The 18,746-nt window shown below is 40.4% G+C and overlaps 2 protein-coding genes across 2 annotated transcripts in view; both read right to left on the reverse strand.

Moving 5' to 3' along the window:
• Window positions 1–433, reverse strand: part of gng13a (guanine nucleotide binding protein (G protein), gamma 13a) — a 1,143-nt gene extending 710 nt beyond the window's left edge. Inside the window, exon 1 of the mRNA XM_053476608.1 lies at window positions 323–433. The gene's annotated coding sequence lies outside the window, so the exon portion shown is untranslated. The remainder of the gene's footprint in view (window positions 1–322) is intronic.
• Window positions 434–4,706: 4,273 nt separating this feature from the next.
• Window positions 4,707–11,390, reverse strand: ubn1 (ubinuclein 1). The gene is made up of 16 exons (XM_053476798.1): window positions 11,193–11,390; window positions 11,020–11,091; window positions 9,358–9,456; window positions 8,683–8,817; window positions 8,490–8,584; window positions 8,015–8,324; window positions 7,606–7,724; window positions 7,254–7,364; window positions 7,030–7,173; window positions 6,728–6,778; window positions 6,612–6,651; window positions 6,469–6,513; window positions 5,918–5,978; window positions 5,703–5,836; window positions 5,219–5,438; window positions 4,707–4,889 (listed from the first exon to the last, which is right to left on the reverse strand). Exons 1-16 carry the CDS (start codon window positions 11,388–11,390, stop codon window positions 4,837–4,839), a joined length of 1,887 nt encoding a protein of 628 aa, XP_053332773.1. The 3' UTR covers window positions 4,707–4,836.
• Window positions 11,391–18,746: the final 7,356 nt, after the last annotated feature.

Genomic DNA, 18,746 nt, shown 5'->3' on the forward strand with positions numbered 1-18,746 from the left:
CTGAGATTTTTTTTCCTGTTTAAGGTTTTTTTTGTATTTGCAGAAGTCTGAGTGTTTGTATATAATAAAAGATTTAAATTATGTTAAACGATCCTTTAACCTTGAACCTAACCTGTTTCTTTAATAGTCTGAATAAGTCATTGAGTATAGTTGATTAATCTGAACTACTCTTGGGTGCTAAAGCTCATGTTTTAGATGTGTGTGTATAATATAAAGATTAAATCTGAACACCCCCCTGCCCTCCACCCGCCCCCCCCTACCCGAATCCGCCCCCAGCAGACTTTAGCATTATATGTGAGTATAAGTGAGTGATGATTCTTACCTCGATGTGATGAGATTATCAGTGATGATGAAGGATCTTGTTGTTGTAATTCCGCTCCTGTAGAGTGTGTGAGTGTGTGTGAGTGTGTAGGGGCGATTTACTCTGGTGTTCTCTGATTGTAGAAGACTCAGACCTGTTTTGTTACTCAAATTACTCGGTTTTGTACCTGTGTGTGTGTGTGTGTGTGTGTGTTGAGAAATGGGCGGGGCTGGGATTTGCCTGTCCATCCCTGATGTAAAAGAGATGTAAAGAGTTCTCTGTGAAATCTCAGCCTCTGTAACTCTGATAAACACCAGCGCAGGAACACGGCTGTAAATCCCTCTGTGTGTGTGTGTGTGTGTTCCTCAACCTCTGTGTTAATGTAAATATCCTCACACACATTTATACAGTAACATCTCAGAAGGAGCTCATAAACCTTATGACTAACACACATGCAGCTGTTCATTATGACGCCGCTGTAATGATTATTAAGAGTCATAACGTGATAAATAAAATCGAATGTTCCCTCAGGAGCACGAGCGAAGGCAAGGTATCCCTCATGAAGTGTTATAAAGCATTATTACCCTAACGACTGTCAGAATAAAATAGAGTGATGGAATAAAATCCATCAGAATGAACTTTATTGTCAGGTACGACTGCACGTACAAGGAATTTGTTTGAGTCAAATAAATATCAGTGGTATTGCACACATAATATTGCACTATGAGGAGAACATTCAACTGTTCATGAGGTGGACTGCTTGGGAGAAATAAAACAAGCCAAACCAGACAGTTACTGAAGTGCACAGGACCCAGCACTAATCTCACTCACTCATCGTCTATACCGATTTACCCTGTATTCATGGTCACGGGGGCGGAGCCTATCCCAGGAAACTTAGGGCACGAGGCGGGGACCCTGGACAGTGTGCCAATCCACCACAAGGCACACACACACCCATTGACACACTACGGAGAATTTAGGAATGCCAACTAGCCTAACTTAAATATCTTTGAACTGTTGGAGGAAACCGGAGTACCCGGAGGAAAGGGGAGAACATGCAAACTCCATGCACACAGAGACGGGAATCGAGCCTGGCCGGGAATCGAACCCGGACCCTGGAGGTGCAAGGCGACAGTGCTAACCACTACACCACCGTCCCGCCCCAGCACTAATCTGATTTTTTTAACATTTGCAAAACCACAGCTGGGAAAATTCAACTCTGAGTCCAGAATGTTTTTGGGACACAGGTCTTTAGTGCTGGTGTTTAGGTGTCTCAGAAAACGTCACCCTCTATCTGTATTAAATTCCAACAATTCAAATAAGGCCAAAATGTGCCTGCATAGCAATCAATCAAACCAGAGTAACATAAAACCCTGCAGCACATCAATGACAAAACATATAAATTCACTATAGTGGGAAAAACACGTTTAAGAAGTAAACCAGAAAGCTTAATTAAGTACCATGATGAAAACCAGACATCACAACCAACACATACGTGACGCTGTTTAGATTGTTTTTGTTTTGCTGTTTTCAGATCAGTTTATTAAACTATTTCGCACTTCCAGGCCGTCGTACCTGTTAAACACAGCACAATCTATAAAGCATTTTAATTTCTTATTAAACATATTTATACGAGGGGTTATCAAAGTTTAGAGGCTAGCTTTGTAACACACCAACAGGGGGCAGCACCAGGCTGCACACAGTCACAGGGAGCCCCGCCCTTCATAAGTCAGTGTGCCAAAAGACATCCTGTACATCAGGAGCTGTGAGACTGCTGCTATTCTGACCACGCGCATTACCACGTCTGCTATTTCATCATACACAGCAAGTTAGAACAAAGAGAGAAGATGAAATTCTGTGTGAAACTGGACCAATCCCCCACAGAGACGCTTGACATGATCCTGCAAGTTCAAAGCCATGCTGCAGTGAGTCAACCTCCGAAACCTTTCAGGAACCTGCGTGATGACCGCCAGAGAACAATCTACAACATTGCTGCCAACATGCTGTCGGTGTGTCTGAACAGTCCAGGTGATCCTCACGTAGGATGTGAACATGTTGAGTTCGTCCCCAGACTTAAAAACAGAAAGAACATCAAGTCCAAGTCTGCCAAGATCTCCGTCAGTAAGTCATGGATGATCCGTCCTTCACGTCGAGGATCGTTACCGGTGACCAAACTTGGGTGTGTGGTACGACCCTGACACGAAGTGACAGTCTTCACAGTGGAAGAGTGCACGCTCGCCTTTTAAGAATCTGTCTCCAGACCATCAATAGCCAATTCTAATGCCAGGGTTTAAGCCCGTGGTTCTCAAAGTGTGTGGCGCCCCACTAGTGGTGAATACAGACATGACCGTTGGGGCGCAATGAACGGGAGGGAATTAGTGTAAAATAATAGGAAAGTACCTGTTCTAATTCATGCTTTTCTTTATTGACAATAAAGATCGGACACTCGAAACTAAACAATCACACACAAAGAAATGGATCATTAATACAAGTAAATTAAAATAACATCAGAGAAAAAGTGGAACCACAGTGCAACAATAACGGTTTAACGTCGGCATGTTAATTGCAGAGGAACAATATATAAGGAAACATTCGGTATTATGTCATTTCATTTATTCCAATGTGTATGCTGATGTTTATGTATTTTTGTTAAACATTAATATTTTATCAGGCAGTACTAGTCTGGCGTTTCTAGTTTCCAGTGCGGTAACAAAGTTACTTTTTGATCCTTCAGGCGCTGAACAGAAGGGAAGATCAAGATCGTTCTACGCTTTTTGTTGCTGTGCGGCATTTTGCGATGATCCCTAAATCATTCATTGTGCCGTAGAGAATAATGGTGTTTATGCTTTTAAACATGTATAGTTTAAGGTGGATGTAGCTTAAACACAATGTAGAGAGGACTTATATCTGGGTATCTTATTTGCGGGTTTATTTACGCAGCTATTGAATTCGGAGATGCGAATCACTAACTTTACCGCGTACACAAACAGGTGTTATGCGCTAAAATGCCCCCCTGCCACGGATTGCTAACCCCCCCCACACACACACATAATCTTTATCAAATATTATAGGACATACATTCAAAGGTTTATTATTATCGAATATATTATTACTATTATAATTAACCCTAGGCACGTGACAGCCGTCGAGACGATTACTACAAATCCCCAAAAATGATTATTTTATGGCACATTTATTTTGCAGGGGTTTGTCAATGTACAAATAACAAATTATTTATCACAAATTATTTATCACAAATTACACTAAATAAATATTGTTTGTGGTGAAAAATTACAGGAAATGATTTTTATTATAAAGTAAGCAATATAAAAATATACATGTTGTATATGAAAAAATATATAATTAATGTACAAATTAATCCCCCTATACAACCTTTTTTTTTATATTGCTTACCTTATAATTAAATTAATTTGTTATAATTTGTAAACCATAAACCTATGAATTTAGGTGGGCAATCCGTGGCCTAGGTCGGGGGCATTTTAGACCATAACACAGTAGCGTACTGTATGTAGTGAGCATAATAACATCAATAGATTTGTTACATGGACCACAAAAAAGCAGGTGATTCAGCACTATCAGCCCAATCAACCAAAAATCCAGCCGTAAGGAAAACATGATGAAGCCTACTGTATGTTGCGCTTGGATTCATGGTGGTGATGGTGGGGCAGAGGAGAGACACGTGTGTGTTTTGTGTCTTAAACCGCTGGCAGCAGACAGCATGAGACAAAGTAGGAAGACACTTAGAGACAACACACCCCAGTCACGTTAATAAGCCACTCGACCTCTTTGAAGGAAAGCTCTAGATAAGTGACAAAGTAAGCCTGTTATAACAATTGCACATGTATTTTATCTGTTTTGAACTTGGTGTTATTTGATCTTACTGGTTTAGAAATTGATTTTTCAATAAATAGTACACTTGGCCGTTTTTGTTATCATTTTGTTGACAAGTGGAGCTTGAAAATTCGCCCACCGCCTTAAGTGGGGAACGACAGAAAATGTTTGAGAACCACTGGTTTAAGGCGTCTGAGTGAGGACATACAGCGAAAGGGACCAGATCGGTCATGTTCAAATCTCAAAACTTAGCCAGAATAATTACGTGTGTGCATACAAAAACGTTCCCTGAAGTCCTTCACACTCCTCGTCCTCCGTCTGGAAGCTCCAGCAGCGATGAAAGATTTTTCTTCAGAAAGTAACAGATCACACAGTCAGGGTGAGTGAGAGGGTTTTACGTTTTTTTTTTTTTTTAACAATTTGGAATTCAGGCAAAAAAAATATTTCTTTTGCAACAAAGATACGATTTATTTCAGATGATCAGCAAAACAACAAAAGGTCTAATTACAGCTTTTCAAACCCCAAAAGCAAGTAATACTTAATTTAAACTCAATTCTGTGTGATGATTTTATTAATTTTGTATAAATAAACGTGGTACATTTTAGATTTTAGTTAAATAGAAATAGATTTTCTCCTCTTTAGGTTTGCGCTGTGGTCTGCAGGTTCTTCTCCGTTCCTCTGCTTTACTGCAGTTTCCTCTGAGCGTTCGCTCCTCCTGCGCGAATCTGACTTCCGTCTGGAGGAAAAAAAAATTAAATATGCCATAAATTAGAAATATTTAAGCAATAATGTGCACAGACTTTAAATCTCCACAATTAAACATGATTATTTTTAAATATTCATCGAGTCCTCAGTGACTCTGGTTATGATTATTATTATTATTATTATTATTTGGTGCTCGTGTTATTTCTGTAAGAGAGCATGTAAGCACTAAAGCTCCGCCACGTCACGCTCTCTTTAGGCAGAGACAAACTGCATTGTGGGTAATGTAAGGTTATTAAAGTTCACCATGTCCACTGTGGGCGGAGCTTTCCTTTACTGTAGTGTCAGGTTGCAGGAACTCACCGTGTGAGAGACCGTACTGGAACGTTCCAGGAGCTGCGCCCGTGAGAACAGAGGTTTTGCAGATCTCGGTTTGACCAGCTGGAAGAGCGGGGAAGGGGAAAGCGTGCTGGGGGGTTAGGGTCGTGAGCACTGCCGATTCCGGAGCGCTGGGACGAGACGTCTGGTGGGAGAGAGATGGAGTGGGAAGATCTGGATCTCCACATGAACCCTCCATCGCTGCCTTTGGAGAAAAATCCAACCGTCATCAGGCATTTTTACATTTTGGCGTTTGATTACACCTGATCGCTAGCGCCTACAGATTCTTAAAATATATAAATTTGCTATTAAAAGCTATTAGATGCGTCAAAAAGAAAAAAAGATTTTACTTCTCATGTGTAAAGTAATTCCGATCCTGCTGCCCCCTGCTGGTCAGTTTCACCAAAACGCATTTCAGAATTTTATAAAAAAGCAGAAAATCTTATTTTAATAAATCTTAAACGCTCACCACCGCCAGATTAAAGGGCGCGCTGCAAAGGTAGCCGTCCCGCTCAACACCCGGGGCCATCTGGGGTTTCCCTTCACCAGCAGGAAGTGACTTCAGAACGGACACGCCCCCAGCGCCGGAAGGAATCTTCTGGGCTGAAAGAGTCGACATTCATGCAAACTCAGTGTCATTAATGCAAGTTAGCATGATGTGATGAGGGAAAGCGCGGTACATACACTTTACTCCAGCATGTGCCTTGTTCACGGGACCCATCTGAACATCTACACTTTCATCAAACTGTGAACGAGGGAAGACAAAAGGAAGGAAGGATCAGATAAAGTGAACAGTTGAGAGGGATCGATTTGTAGCAACACAGTCCATCATCATCATCGGTCAGGAATTAAATGATGGAACGCTCTCGTTCCTGTCTTTGTGCTCACACTACCCCGTCTCGTACACTGTAAAAACTTAAACTGAGTACAACTTTACACGCTAGTCAAGTGTAAAGGCAGAACATTTGGCGAATTGGCGCACCACATCGACCCTCTGAAGGGCTCCAGGTCCGATCCCGTGCTCGAGTTGATGGCTGCGTTTCATTCCCTTTTCCGGTGAAGTGAAGACCTGTTGTTCACTCGTTCCCTACACCGTTCGCAGTTCCCTTAACATGGCTGATCACCCTGTGAAGTGTACTCCGCAGGAGACTTCAGGCCGTTTGGAACGCACCTAAAGTCTGCATGAGGATTTGTACGTGACCGCTGGTTGTGTATGTGAGGTCATGTGGTGTCACCTTGCTCCCAGTGTTCCCAGGACAGACTCCGGCTCCTCGGCGACCCTGATCAGGACAGAGCTCTTACTGAAGATGATCCATTAGAGTTTAAAGGGTATTGACCACGTCCGCACGTTACACCCACGGCGCGTTACAACACTTACCTTTTCAGATCTTGGGACGGTCATGGACTTCTTCCTCGCCCTGCAGACAAACAGCACAGGGTTATTCCGAATAATTCTGTTTAGCATATCGCTAGCTTTTGCACTTCGTAACTTACACTATGCCCGTGACGTGAGCGTGAACTCTTCGACTCTCGATCAGTAAGATTCTGTAACGCAGGACAGATGTGTTAGAGGAATGGAGAGAAATAAAAACATCTGCTGTAGATCTGAAGAAGGAGGAGCTTGAGGGATTCCTCAGAAACATGTTCATCAGCAGGTGGACGCGTGTCCATAGTGATTTAGTTTAAAAAACATTTCACTTGTAAACCTAAAGAACAGAGATGTTTAGCACCAGGGTTTAGAGCTGATGATGTGTATCAGAGACGTGATCAGATGTAGAACTTGTTAAGGGCTTCACCTGGACTGCATCCATCCTCTAGGCCACAGCGTCTTTACACTCGCCTCCAAAAAGCTCTTCAAATAGTCCTCTAAACTCTGATCACCAGCAGCCTCGAGCTCAAAGCGACTCATCTTCAGCTTCACTACATCACACACCAACTCCCTGGAGGAGAAACATCTCCACACATCAGCAACTCTGCATTTAAAATCATTTTAACATTTAATCGCAATCTAGCGTCACACCTGATCTCCTCGTTCCACCTGAATCTCTTACGCGGTCCAAAAACTCGTTTCCCGCTCGAGTCGTCCTCGTCCTCATCGGATCCTTCTCGCTTTTCTTTCACAGCTTCCAGTCTAAACACAGATCACACTCGCTTACACTAACTCCAAATGATTCCAAACCCCTGGATGATGGTCTCAAATCTCTTAAGCTAGAATTGCAAAAACAAATAAAAAAAATTGTCGTAATAGTTCTAGTCTTTTTAACTGAGCCGGTTCTGAAACTCTAGGATTCCTAACACTCCAACTATATTCCAGTTCTATCATTTCTCCACACGCACGAATGCGTCCATGGTGGAAGGTTTCAGGAGCGTACTTGGCGGCTCTGGCCTCTGAGTGAGCTTGGCAGTGACTGTTGAAGCGGTCAATCTGCTCGGGCATGACCCGGAGCACCGTCTCCTCCAGTCTCCGGATCAGAACCGCCAGCTGATCATCCTAAACAGGGAACAACAAGAAAGGGTTTAAAAGAGGACGTTGGAGATCAGCTTTTCATCTTGGTTAAGGGGTCAAGTCACGCTTCCATTGGCTCGTCTGTGGTTTTTGTTTAGTTTAAAAAGTACTGCCGGAGTGAACGGACCAGACATCTACTGTAACTCGCTGGACGTATTAACCTTGAGCTAGCAAATGGTTATTTAGACTCACAAGTCAGGTTTTTATTCCTGAAGAGCTGAAGTGTTTATCGCTCGGCAGATCCATCCTCTCAGGCTAAAGCCTCTTAACAATACCTGTGCAAGTTCCTGTAGGCTCCTCTCCGGTGCAGGAGACAAACCATCAGGACGTGAAGCCTGAAGTGTCTCAGCTAGAGTTCCCTGGTTCTTCTGGCTCTGATCGTTAGTCAGGATCTCACCCTGCTCCTCCACTGCTTGGTGAAGTTCATCAGCTGAACCCGAGTCGACCTGCTCGCTCGAGTCATGCTGAGATTTGAGCAGCTGGAGCTCCTGAAGTTTCTCCTTGTGGAATTTCCTCAACATGCCATCGAGGTTCTGCTGCTGCTGCTGCTTACTCGCCTTCTTCTTCTTATCGCCTGCACCTACCCTGCAGAACAATCCCAAACGATTCAGAACCTCCTGGGAGAACTTTATTAAACTTAAGAAAAACAAGAGCTTTAAACTATTAAAATCACATGCTTTGTAATTAAACACTAAAAACACAAACTGGACAATCATTTAAAAATCTTATTTTTTAAACAATTACGAGAACCTGTGTTTGATGTTTTCTGCTTTAGACCAAACATCCTCTTTTCTCTTCTTCTTCTTGTTCATCTTCACCATGCCTCCTTCTTTCAATTTTCGTTTCTTCAAAAGAACATTTATAAATGGGTTTAAGCTAAATTAATTAAGATTAATATACAGCTTTATACAAATCAGCAGAAATGAATAAGGAACCCAGAGACCTTAGGCTTAACTTCCTCCTCGAAGTCATCAGTCTCGTTCTCGTCCCCCGCGGCCTGGCGAAACTGAAGAGTCCCCACGTTGATGTAAAAGCCTCCGTACTTGGTCGTAAGACAGGCGGGAACCAGCTCATCGTACTTTTACACAAAGGGGACAAACGTGGCTAGAAACGAGCAAAACCTGGCCTTTCAAATCAAATCAAATATTTATATAACCACAATGAACAGTTGCTCAAGGTTTACAAGGTTAAAAAAAAAAGGAATAAAACATAAAATTGACAGACAAAAAAAATAAACAGATAAAACATAAATTTGAACTAAAAGGACGGTGCTCACGCATTTCCAGCGGGCAGTATATAGGCTACTCGTTTTTTCCTTATTTAAAAAGAGAATTTTGTGAAAGCCACTGTTTAATAATCACTTGATCAAATAAAGATAAAAGAGAACGTTTGTGTCTACTGATAGTAATAACTGGCCTTAATCAACAGGGTTGGAGGTTTTTCACCTTTTAAACACCATTCTGTAAAAAAACAGCAGCAGCCTGTGACATCACCACAACACACAAACACCTGTGTCTCAGGGAGGACATTAAGGACACGGGGACAAATGTGTCACTACACTCAGATCTCAGGACTTTCAGTTTGATTATAAACTAAACTCTGAAGTGTTTCGACTCACAGCCTCCGAGTTATCGATAAAGGAGTCGTCGTCATCGTAGCCGTAGCCCATGTCCACCAAATCCTGCACTCTGTCTCTCCTCTGTCCAGGAGCTCCGCCCTGAAAACCAACAGACACACGGTTTAGATACAAGTTCTCTCCTTTAAAGCGTCCATCATGGAGGAATTACAGGATTCCGTTGTGGGTGCCACGTGTCCACAGACAGGGGGCGCCGTTGTGCGTCCCTGCCACAGTTACACTATATATTCATAAGTAGAAGAATGACATCATCCAGAAACAACAACTCTCTGATTAGTGAATTTGTTGAAAGTATTTACGATGTTTATGACACATGTTTATAAGGTGATGTGTGAGTGCACCAGTGACTCAGGCAGACCGGGAGATGGAGAGAAATACAGACACTCAGACAGAGAGAAAAAGAGAGAGAGAGAAAGATAATAGTTGGATTAACTGAGAGATTCATGGAGATATAAGGACAGAAAAACAAAATGATCATTTGGAGACAGATAGAGAGACATAGACAAATAGACTGACTGCTGGATAAACAAAGAGAAACCAATTCATAGAGAGATATACAGTTGAAACAGAAATAGATACAGAAATTCATAGATTAATTAATAGGGAGAGATAGATATAAAGAAAGACATTCATAGAGGGATATATACAGATTGATACAGAGATAAATAAATATAATTGCAAGAAATAATAAGCGCGCCCAAGCACCAAACCATCACCGCCCACTCAGTCAACATACAACTCGTGTGACTTTTGAGCATGTTAAGACCTCAATGTGATGTCACTCAATGTGATGTAATGTGATGCTCAGGCATCTTAGTGGCAGCAGGGTCCAACCCGTGTGCTGATTTTTATGACATGTTGAGCATGTTAACACCCCCAAAAGCCCCAGGTGCTGGAAAAAATTATCTTTATAGAACAAGAGGGCCCGTCACACACTACGGTAATAGCTGTGACATCATCGTTTGATGTCATCATGCCCTAACCCTAGCCTGGCGCACACTGTATGACGAGATCAGGACGACGATGACATCAGCACCAATAATAATAATAATAATAATAATAATAATCCTTAGAAGAACAAGGGAGCCCTGTCACATGGACAATTGCATGATGAGACTTCAACACCGTTATAGCCAGGCGATGACATCACAGTCATTATGACATCACAGTCATTATGACATCACAGTCATTATGACATAGTGCTGATGTTGAAGACAAACAGACAAAATGTTTAACAGGAAATAAGAAAAATTCACAGGCAGAGAAACTAATAGGGAGATGGACAGAGAGGAGGACAGATAAATAAATAAATAAATAAATAGAGCAAAATTGTGAAAGTAAATAAATGCTAAGAAATTATACAAATTGTACATTGAGTAACAATTAAGAAAAATAGAAATAGAATTTAAAATTTAAGAAAAAAAAAAATCTAAAATAAGGACTTGTTTGGAAATGAACTAAATCACGTGTAAAGAACAAACACTACACGTGGTAAAGTCTACAAGGTGACGTGATTGACGTCTGGAAAACCCACGTGAGGGGGGGGGGGGGGGTCTGAGTGGGGCTTTTCCCCAATGTTTAGAATAAAAGTTTTAGGAAATGTATTTTATTTATTTATTATTATTATTATTATTATAAACTCACTGATCTCTTGTGGACCTGAAGCTCCTCCTCCTCCTCCTCCAGCAGCGCGCGCACGGACTCATCACACCGGACCTTTAAAGTGGGACAGAAAACACAGGGTGAGGATGATGATGATGAAGAGTCAGTGCAGCACGCAGACGGATGTGTGTGTGTGTGTGTGTGTGTGTGATTACCGCAGTGAGCTCGGGGTAGTGGAACTCAGCACAGCGCTCGTCGTCCGGGTCGAACAGCACCAGGTCCAGCCGGACACACAGACTGGCACCCTCAGCCTGGGGGCGGGGGGCAGCAGGGGGGGCACCTGGGGGGGCGGAAGGGGGGTTACCTAACCCCGGGCTCAGAGGAATGAGCTGAATCCTGCGCGGCGTGGCCATGGCACACACACACACACACACCACACACACACCCGGACACCTGCGCGCACTTAAAACGAATACACAGCCAATTAATCAGCGAGAACTCCGGCCATGACGTCATCAACATTTGAATATAACATTCTAAACTGCTTTTCAAGTTTCCTCCAGCAGAGGGCAGCAGAGGACAGATGATGATGATAATAATAATAATAATGATGATAATAATAATAATAATGATAGGAGGGAAGGAATTTGTTTTGGTGACTGAAGCTTCCAGAGACAACAACAACAACAACAACAACATTAAACAAGAAAACGACAACAGGAAAAAAAAAAAAAAAACTATTACAAGAAATGGAATAGGATTTGGGGAACTGTTAAAAAAACATCAGTGGTATTGCACAATATTGCGACTATTGCACATAATAATATCAAACACATTTTTATTGCACAGTGTGAAGAACATTTAACTGTTCTTCTGCCTGACTTCTGCCCTGTAGCGCCGACCAGACGGCAGTAGTTGAGTAGAGAAGGTGGCTTGGGTGTGAGAAGTCCAAAGTGATGTTCTGAGCCCTTTTCTTCTACAGTTATCTACAGTTCTTGCAGCGTGGGCAGGGGAGCACCGATAATCCTTTCAGCAGTCCGAACCACTCTGTGGTCTCCTGGTGTCTGCTGTTGTAGCCGAGCCAAACCACTGCACAGGAACTGTGTGAGGAGCTCCTGTGGCATCCTGCATTCTATATATAGACTTATCACCGTCCTGGTTGAGGCCGAAGACTGTAGTGTCGTCCACAAATTTAAGGAGCTTGACTGTAGAGATGCAGTCGCTGGTGTAGAGGGAGAAGAGCAGTGGGCAGAGAACACACCCCTGAGGGGCGCCAGTGCTGGTGGTGCGGCTGTTGGACATGAACTCCAACAGTCTCACTAGCTGTTGCCTGTCTGTCAGAAAGCTGGTGATAGACCGAGCGAGGAACAGAGAGCTGGGTTAGTTTGGTCTGGAGCAATGTGGAGATGATTGGATTAAAATCTAAAGTGAAGTAAGTCCCTGGTTCGTCCAGATGTTGTAGGATGAAGTGCAGTCCCATGTTGACTGCATCATTCACAGACCTGTTTGCTCTGTAAGTAAACTGCAGGGGGTCTAATGAGGGTCCAGTGAAGCCAACACCAGTCTTTCAAATGACTTCATGACCACATATAAAAATGATAATAATAATAATAATAATAATAATAATAATAATAATTCACAGCTCAGAGAGTTTGTTCTCAGCATTTGTGTGAGTTTTCTCAGGGTTCTCTGGTTTCATTTCACCTCCCAGAAACCTCCTAGATAAACAAACTCCTCCCAGCTGTACATATGTGTGTGTGTGTGTGTGTGTGTGTATGTTTTATTTGATCCTGTTTTGCAGACTGTGGGTGTTCTTCTAGAAGATGAATAAATGATCTGTACAAGTTTCTTAATGAGAGAATTGAGATGTTATGGAAGGCCAACAGGGACAAAACGTTTTATTCCTGTGTTCATTTACCCGTGTGAAAAAAGCTGAATGAGACTTTAACATAATGTGAACAAATATAAAATTTAACCTTGAAAAGCAGGAATGTTTAACTTTAGTCACACTGCTACACACACACACACACACACACACACACTGGATTAGGCTAGGGGTAAATTAACTTGTAGTGACGTATCACATTAATTAGCTGCATTAATAATTATAACAAAATGAGGTCCTTGAAAGGATTGTGTGTGTGTGTATGTGTGTGTGTGTGTGTGAGAGAGAGAGGATCAGATTGCAGCTCTTTTGTTTAACCAGACTGCTGCTTTATTGAGCTAAATGGAGCGGAAGAGATGGACGCCCCGCCGCTCGAGGACGACCCGGAGACACCGAATTAAAAAAAACCTGTCAATAAACGTGTGAGGGACAATGAACTAACACACACACACACACACAAGAGAGAGACAGATGGAGTGAGAAAGGAGGGGAAGTTAGGAGAGAGAGAGAGAGAGAGAGAGAGAGAGATTCCCCAGATAATTAAAAAAACAACACGCCCTGAGAGCGGGGTCCCTGAAGCCGATCACTCAGTGCTTTATTAACTCGAGCAACACAAACGAGTTTTAATTAAACACTCACGTCTGAGTGACACCAACACATCAGCTCATTAAAGCGTGATGAGGAAGTGGAAAAGATCATTCTACACGCATTTACTGATGTGTTAATGAACTTTTCATCCAAACGGCCCTAATAATCTGCTTAATTACTGATTCCTCATCTGGTAAAAAATCACATCGTAATCACATGTGAAAGGAAATACATAATCTAAAAGGAATTTGATGTAGAAAGGAATTAATCACCCCCCAAAAAATTACATTTGAACAGAAATTAATCATCCAAAAGAATCATCCAAAAGCATGTGATAATTCATGAATCATCCAAAAGGAATCACATGTAAAAAAAAAAAAGAATCACATTTAAAAAATTAGTTATACATTTAAAATAAAAAGTCTCAATGCATAATCTGTGCAAACAAACAAAGCAAAAAAAAAAAAAAAACACATTTGAAAAAAAAACACATTTGAAAATAAGTGACTTAAATATTCATCTGAAGGAATAAATCAATTTTATAAATCATCATTTTGTCAATACAGAACATTTTAAAATGAACCATGCAAAAATCAAATATGGAAAAAGAAATAGTGAAAATTATTATATAATGTTTAAATAAATGACTCACAAGAATCATCTATGCTGTTTATGCCCTGCTGACCGGAAGTAAAGCTCACTCTAGCTAGCACTGACGTTGTTTCGCTAACGCTTTGTATTCAGAGTGTATTGTCTCAGATAATTAAATAAGAGATCTGTAAGGTTTCTCTCAGCGTGATTCGTGAAGACGCTGAAGCTAGCATAGATGGCTTTAATTAAAACATCTTCGCTCGTTTGCAGCGCGGCCAGCCTGGAGTCTCTGGGGTTTTGGGTTTCCTGCAGATGGCAGATGGCTGTGTGGGTCGAAAATAATAGCCCCCTCATCCCCCCCCCCTCCCCTCACCCTGCCCTGTTCTGAATTGTAGGTCTGGAGTCTATCTATATGCGAACAACGCGAGTGTGCAAATGATGCTGAGATTAAAACCGTGCTGAGAACAAAAGGATTTGAACTGTTAAAGACCTCCCTGTGAACACAAAAGTGATTGATGTCAGGGCGGGATTACGCAATGACACGAGGCACATGGTGCACGTCAGATTGATTTGGTGTTATTGGGTAACAAAGAGCGCCTTAACCTTTACACGTTTATACTTTTTATTAAATTAAAGGAAAAGGACAAATTCAACAGATAACATTCATATGGTTACATTTTAGTGGAAAATAAAAGTACTAAATTAGCCTAAATTTGTAAAAGTAAGATGTTTCTGCAGTATGCATGGAAGGAGTCTCCAGTGTCAGCGGTGTGTAACAGTCAGGAGTAAAGCTGAAACTTCCCCACATCTTCAGGACAGAGATGTTTACACTTCTTTTTAGGTTTCTCAGTAACAGAAGAATAGAGGGAGAATAAAGAGAGACTGGTGAGAGATCGAGTGTTTATAGCTGCTTTAACACAAGTCAAACAGGAACTCATTTGACTTACAGTAACTTCTCAGGCTGTGGTTAAAGGTGCTCGTGACTGCCCCCTATCTGCCCAGTTTTACAGCTGGCCTTGAGGTGGACTCCGCAGCAGGTTATTATCCAAATAAATAAAAATTAAATAAAAACAAACACAGTACTAAATATTTTGCACCCTGCCTGCACAATACATTTCTAAAATCCCAAAAATTTTCCTGATTTTAATAGATTTTTTCCCCTGTATCTTAAACAAGCATTGCTCGCATTTTTAAATGTGACTAAAAAAACATTTTAATTAGATTTGGGACAATTTAGACAGTTTTTTTGTATTAGTTTAGAATCTTATCAACTTTTAACCTCAGTGACACATTTAAAACATTATTTAAAATCAAATTTTAACCAAAAAAATAAATGAATTCAAATTTATCATTAATGATTTTTAAAAGTGTAAATTTTTCAAATTTTTAAAAAAATAAAATGTAAGTTTTTAAACCTTTATATAAACACTATTTTAAATGTTTTATAATTAAGTAGCAATCTATTTTATTGAATTAATTGACAAGCATACATTCATAATGTTCTGGTGTAGATTTGTATTGTGTAATTTCTGTGTGTGTGTGTGTGTGTGTGTTTGTATAGTGCTGAATTTTGTTTCTATTCATGCTGTTAGGTTTGTGGGTTTTTTTGTTTAGTTTTTTTGTTAAAACAATAATCTGATTTGCAGCATCAAATGGCGACATTAATGTTTAAACTCTACGCTGTTAGATTAAATGATTTCTTTTCAAATCGTATAAACACAGCACACACAGTAAAACCTAAACCTTGTTTAAAATGGTTAGATTATAAACAGATGTATATGATTTAAATATAAATTTTAGCATATTATATTTTGTTATAGTAGATCATTGCATTTTATATACATATCTGCATCATGATTGTGTAGAATATATACAGTACATCACAACAGATTTATAATCTGAGGGAGACAAAACTTGTCAAAGCCCATGTAAATTTTTAAGGGCTAAAGATTTCTGGGACGGTGGCAGGGTGACATAGTGGTTAGCCAGGGTCAAGGGTTCGAGTCCCACCTCAAGTTGCGTTGCATTATAGAGCAACTGAGTTAGTGAGTAATTCAACTTCTAGGCTCAATAAACTGACCACGCCCAGTGATGTCACAAATTAAATTGTAATATTATTTCCTCCACTTCATCCAAATGTCAACTGAACTAGTTGATTTTACTTGATTGGTTTGTTTTTATGTCCAATATAAGAATAAATCAAACTGCAATAGAGTTACAATTTTTTTAAAGATGGCAGTGTGAGTGCAAGTAAAATCCCAAAATAATAAAAATCTGTCCAAAATGACATTAAAATTGCTTTTCTATTATTTTGTTTTTAATGCATTAACATTTTTTATAATAATAATAATAATAATAATAATAATAATAATAAATAAAATACATAAAATAAATTATATTTTAGAAAATAGAAATAAATATATATTAATCCAATGTATGCATAATTTTTAATATAAGATAACAATCAATCAAATACAAAATTGTTTAGCTTTTATTTAGGTATAAATGACTATATTTAGGCTTTACATTTCCCTAGTCTATTAACAGATATTTTTAAAAATGTATTTCTTACAAGGAAGTCTAATTATTTGCCAATTAAATAAAATAATTCAGTTTTAAAACGTAAATTGTGTAGAAATAGGCTTACTAATCCTAGATTAAGTATATTTTAATTTTATATTAACAATACTACATAATGTTGTCTAGGTTTATAATACCATCACTTGCTCCAAGTTGTTAATTGCAGTGTATGATGTGAATATGAACTAGAGAATTTCTCCAAATTCCCCAAATCTTCATAATTGATCTAATTTCATGCAGGTTTTAAAAGTGTTTAAAGGAAAAATGCTTTTAGAAAATTGGATTATACTTTAATTGCAGCTTGAGAGGTGACGTGTATTGGACGCTGGGTGGCGCTAGAGCTGAAGATTTGTGCTTCTCTGATGAAATGGAGAGAGAGAGAGAGAGAAAGAGAGAGAGAGAGAGAGAGAGAGAGAGAGAATGGTGTGGAGGAGAAATAATATGTAGTGTTAATCTGAGGGCAAACCTGGTGTTCCTGAAAGCAACCTGGCTGGAGTGTGTTCAGAGGAATGTTCTTCTGCAGGAGTGAGGTGAGTCACATCCACTTCCAATTTACAGGCAAAGAACCAGAACTTAATGTCAACCATTACTGTCTCATTATTATTATTATTGTTATTATTATTATTGTTATTATTATTATTATTATTATTATTAAACTTTCTCTGTAATTTATAAGTAAATTTCCCAAACCACCAAATAAATATATTTTTTGAAAAGAAGTTGATGTTAAAAAAATTTAAAAAGAAATTATTTTCTACTTCATGCCAGAGAGAGATAAGGTTTTTTGTTTTTATATCTTTTAGTTTGTCTGCTGTAATTAGCGGAAAGAAAGTTTTAATGGCACGTGGATTAGCTGAGCTGGATCTGAGGGATTTGACTTTCTAAAGAAATTGTAATTAATCTAAAATTTCTGCCTCAGTGAAACAAACATAAGAAAGAGAGAGAGAGGGAGGTAGGGAGCGAGTGAGTGAGTGAGAGAGGCAGACAGACAGATGAGGAGAGAGACAGACAGGCAGGAAGGGAGACAGACAAGGAGAGAGACAGAGAGAGAGACAGACAGACAGATGGGGAGAGAGAGACACACACAGGGAGAGAGACAGACGGGGAGAGACAGACAGACAGGGAGAGAGACAGACGGGGAGAGACAGACAGACAGAGAGAGAGACAGACAGACAGATGGGGAGAGAGAGACACACACAGGAAGAGAGAGACAGACGGGGAGAGACAGACAGACAGGGAGAGAGACAGACGGGGAGAGACAGACAGACAGGGAGAGAGACAGACAGGGAGAGAGACAGACAGGGAAACGAGGAGAGAGAGAGACAGGGGGAGAGAGACAGACAGACAGACAGGGGGAGAGAGACAGACAGACAGCGGGAGAGAGACAGACAGACAGGGAGAGAGACAGACAGACAGACAGACAGGGAGACAGGGGGAGAGAGACAGACAGACAGACAGGGGGAGAGAGACAGACAGACAGCGGGAGAGAGACAGACAGACAGGGAGACAGACAGACAGACAGGGAGACAGGGGGAGAGAGACAGACAGACAGACAGGGAGAGAGAGACAGGGAGAGAGAGACAGGCCGCTGCACTGAGTCACCTCTCGCAATTAATTTGCGCTTCACTCTCTAATTATCTGTAAATCGACTGCTTTTGAAGGCTCATAATCAACTCGTATGAAGTTAATTAAGTAATTAAGACCCCTCGCGCTTGCGTATCAACTCGTTAATTAAAAAAATAATAATAAATGGGATTTATATCGCCGGGGTGTTTCAGTACCGACTGAGTGGAGAGGAAAACGCTCGCACCTGCCACGTGGTTTTTTTTTTTCTTTTTGCCGAAATTTAATAAAAGAGAGAGATTCACACACACACACACACACACACACCTGTGTCCCCCGGGGGTGAATACATATGACTTGTTTTCATCAGCTGTTTAAACGACAGGCCTGAATTAATCTGATCTAAAACAGCCCCCCCTTCTGCAACACACACACACACACACACACACACATTAATAATAATAATAATAAACACGTGCAGTTGGGTTTAAAACCCACTTTTAGGCGGAATGTCATACTGTTATATTTATTTAGATATTTTTTTTTTATCAGATTGCAAAAT

Source organism: Clarias gariepinus, chromosome 18, assembly GCF_024256425.1.
Source record: "Clarias gariepinus isolate MV-2021 ecotype Netherlands chromosome 18, CGAR_prim_01v2, whole genome shotgun sequence".
In the NCBI taxonomy this organism is placed as follows: domain Eukaryota; kingdom Metazoa; phylum Chordata; class Actinopteri; order Siluriformes; family Clariidae; genus Clarias; species Clarias gariepinus.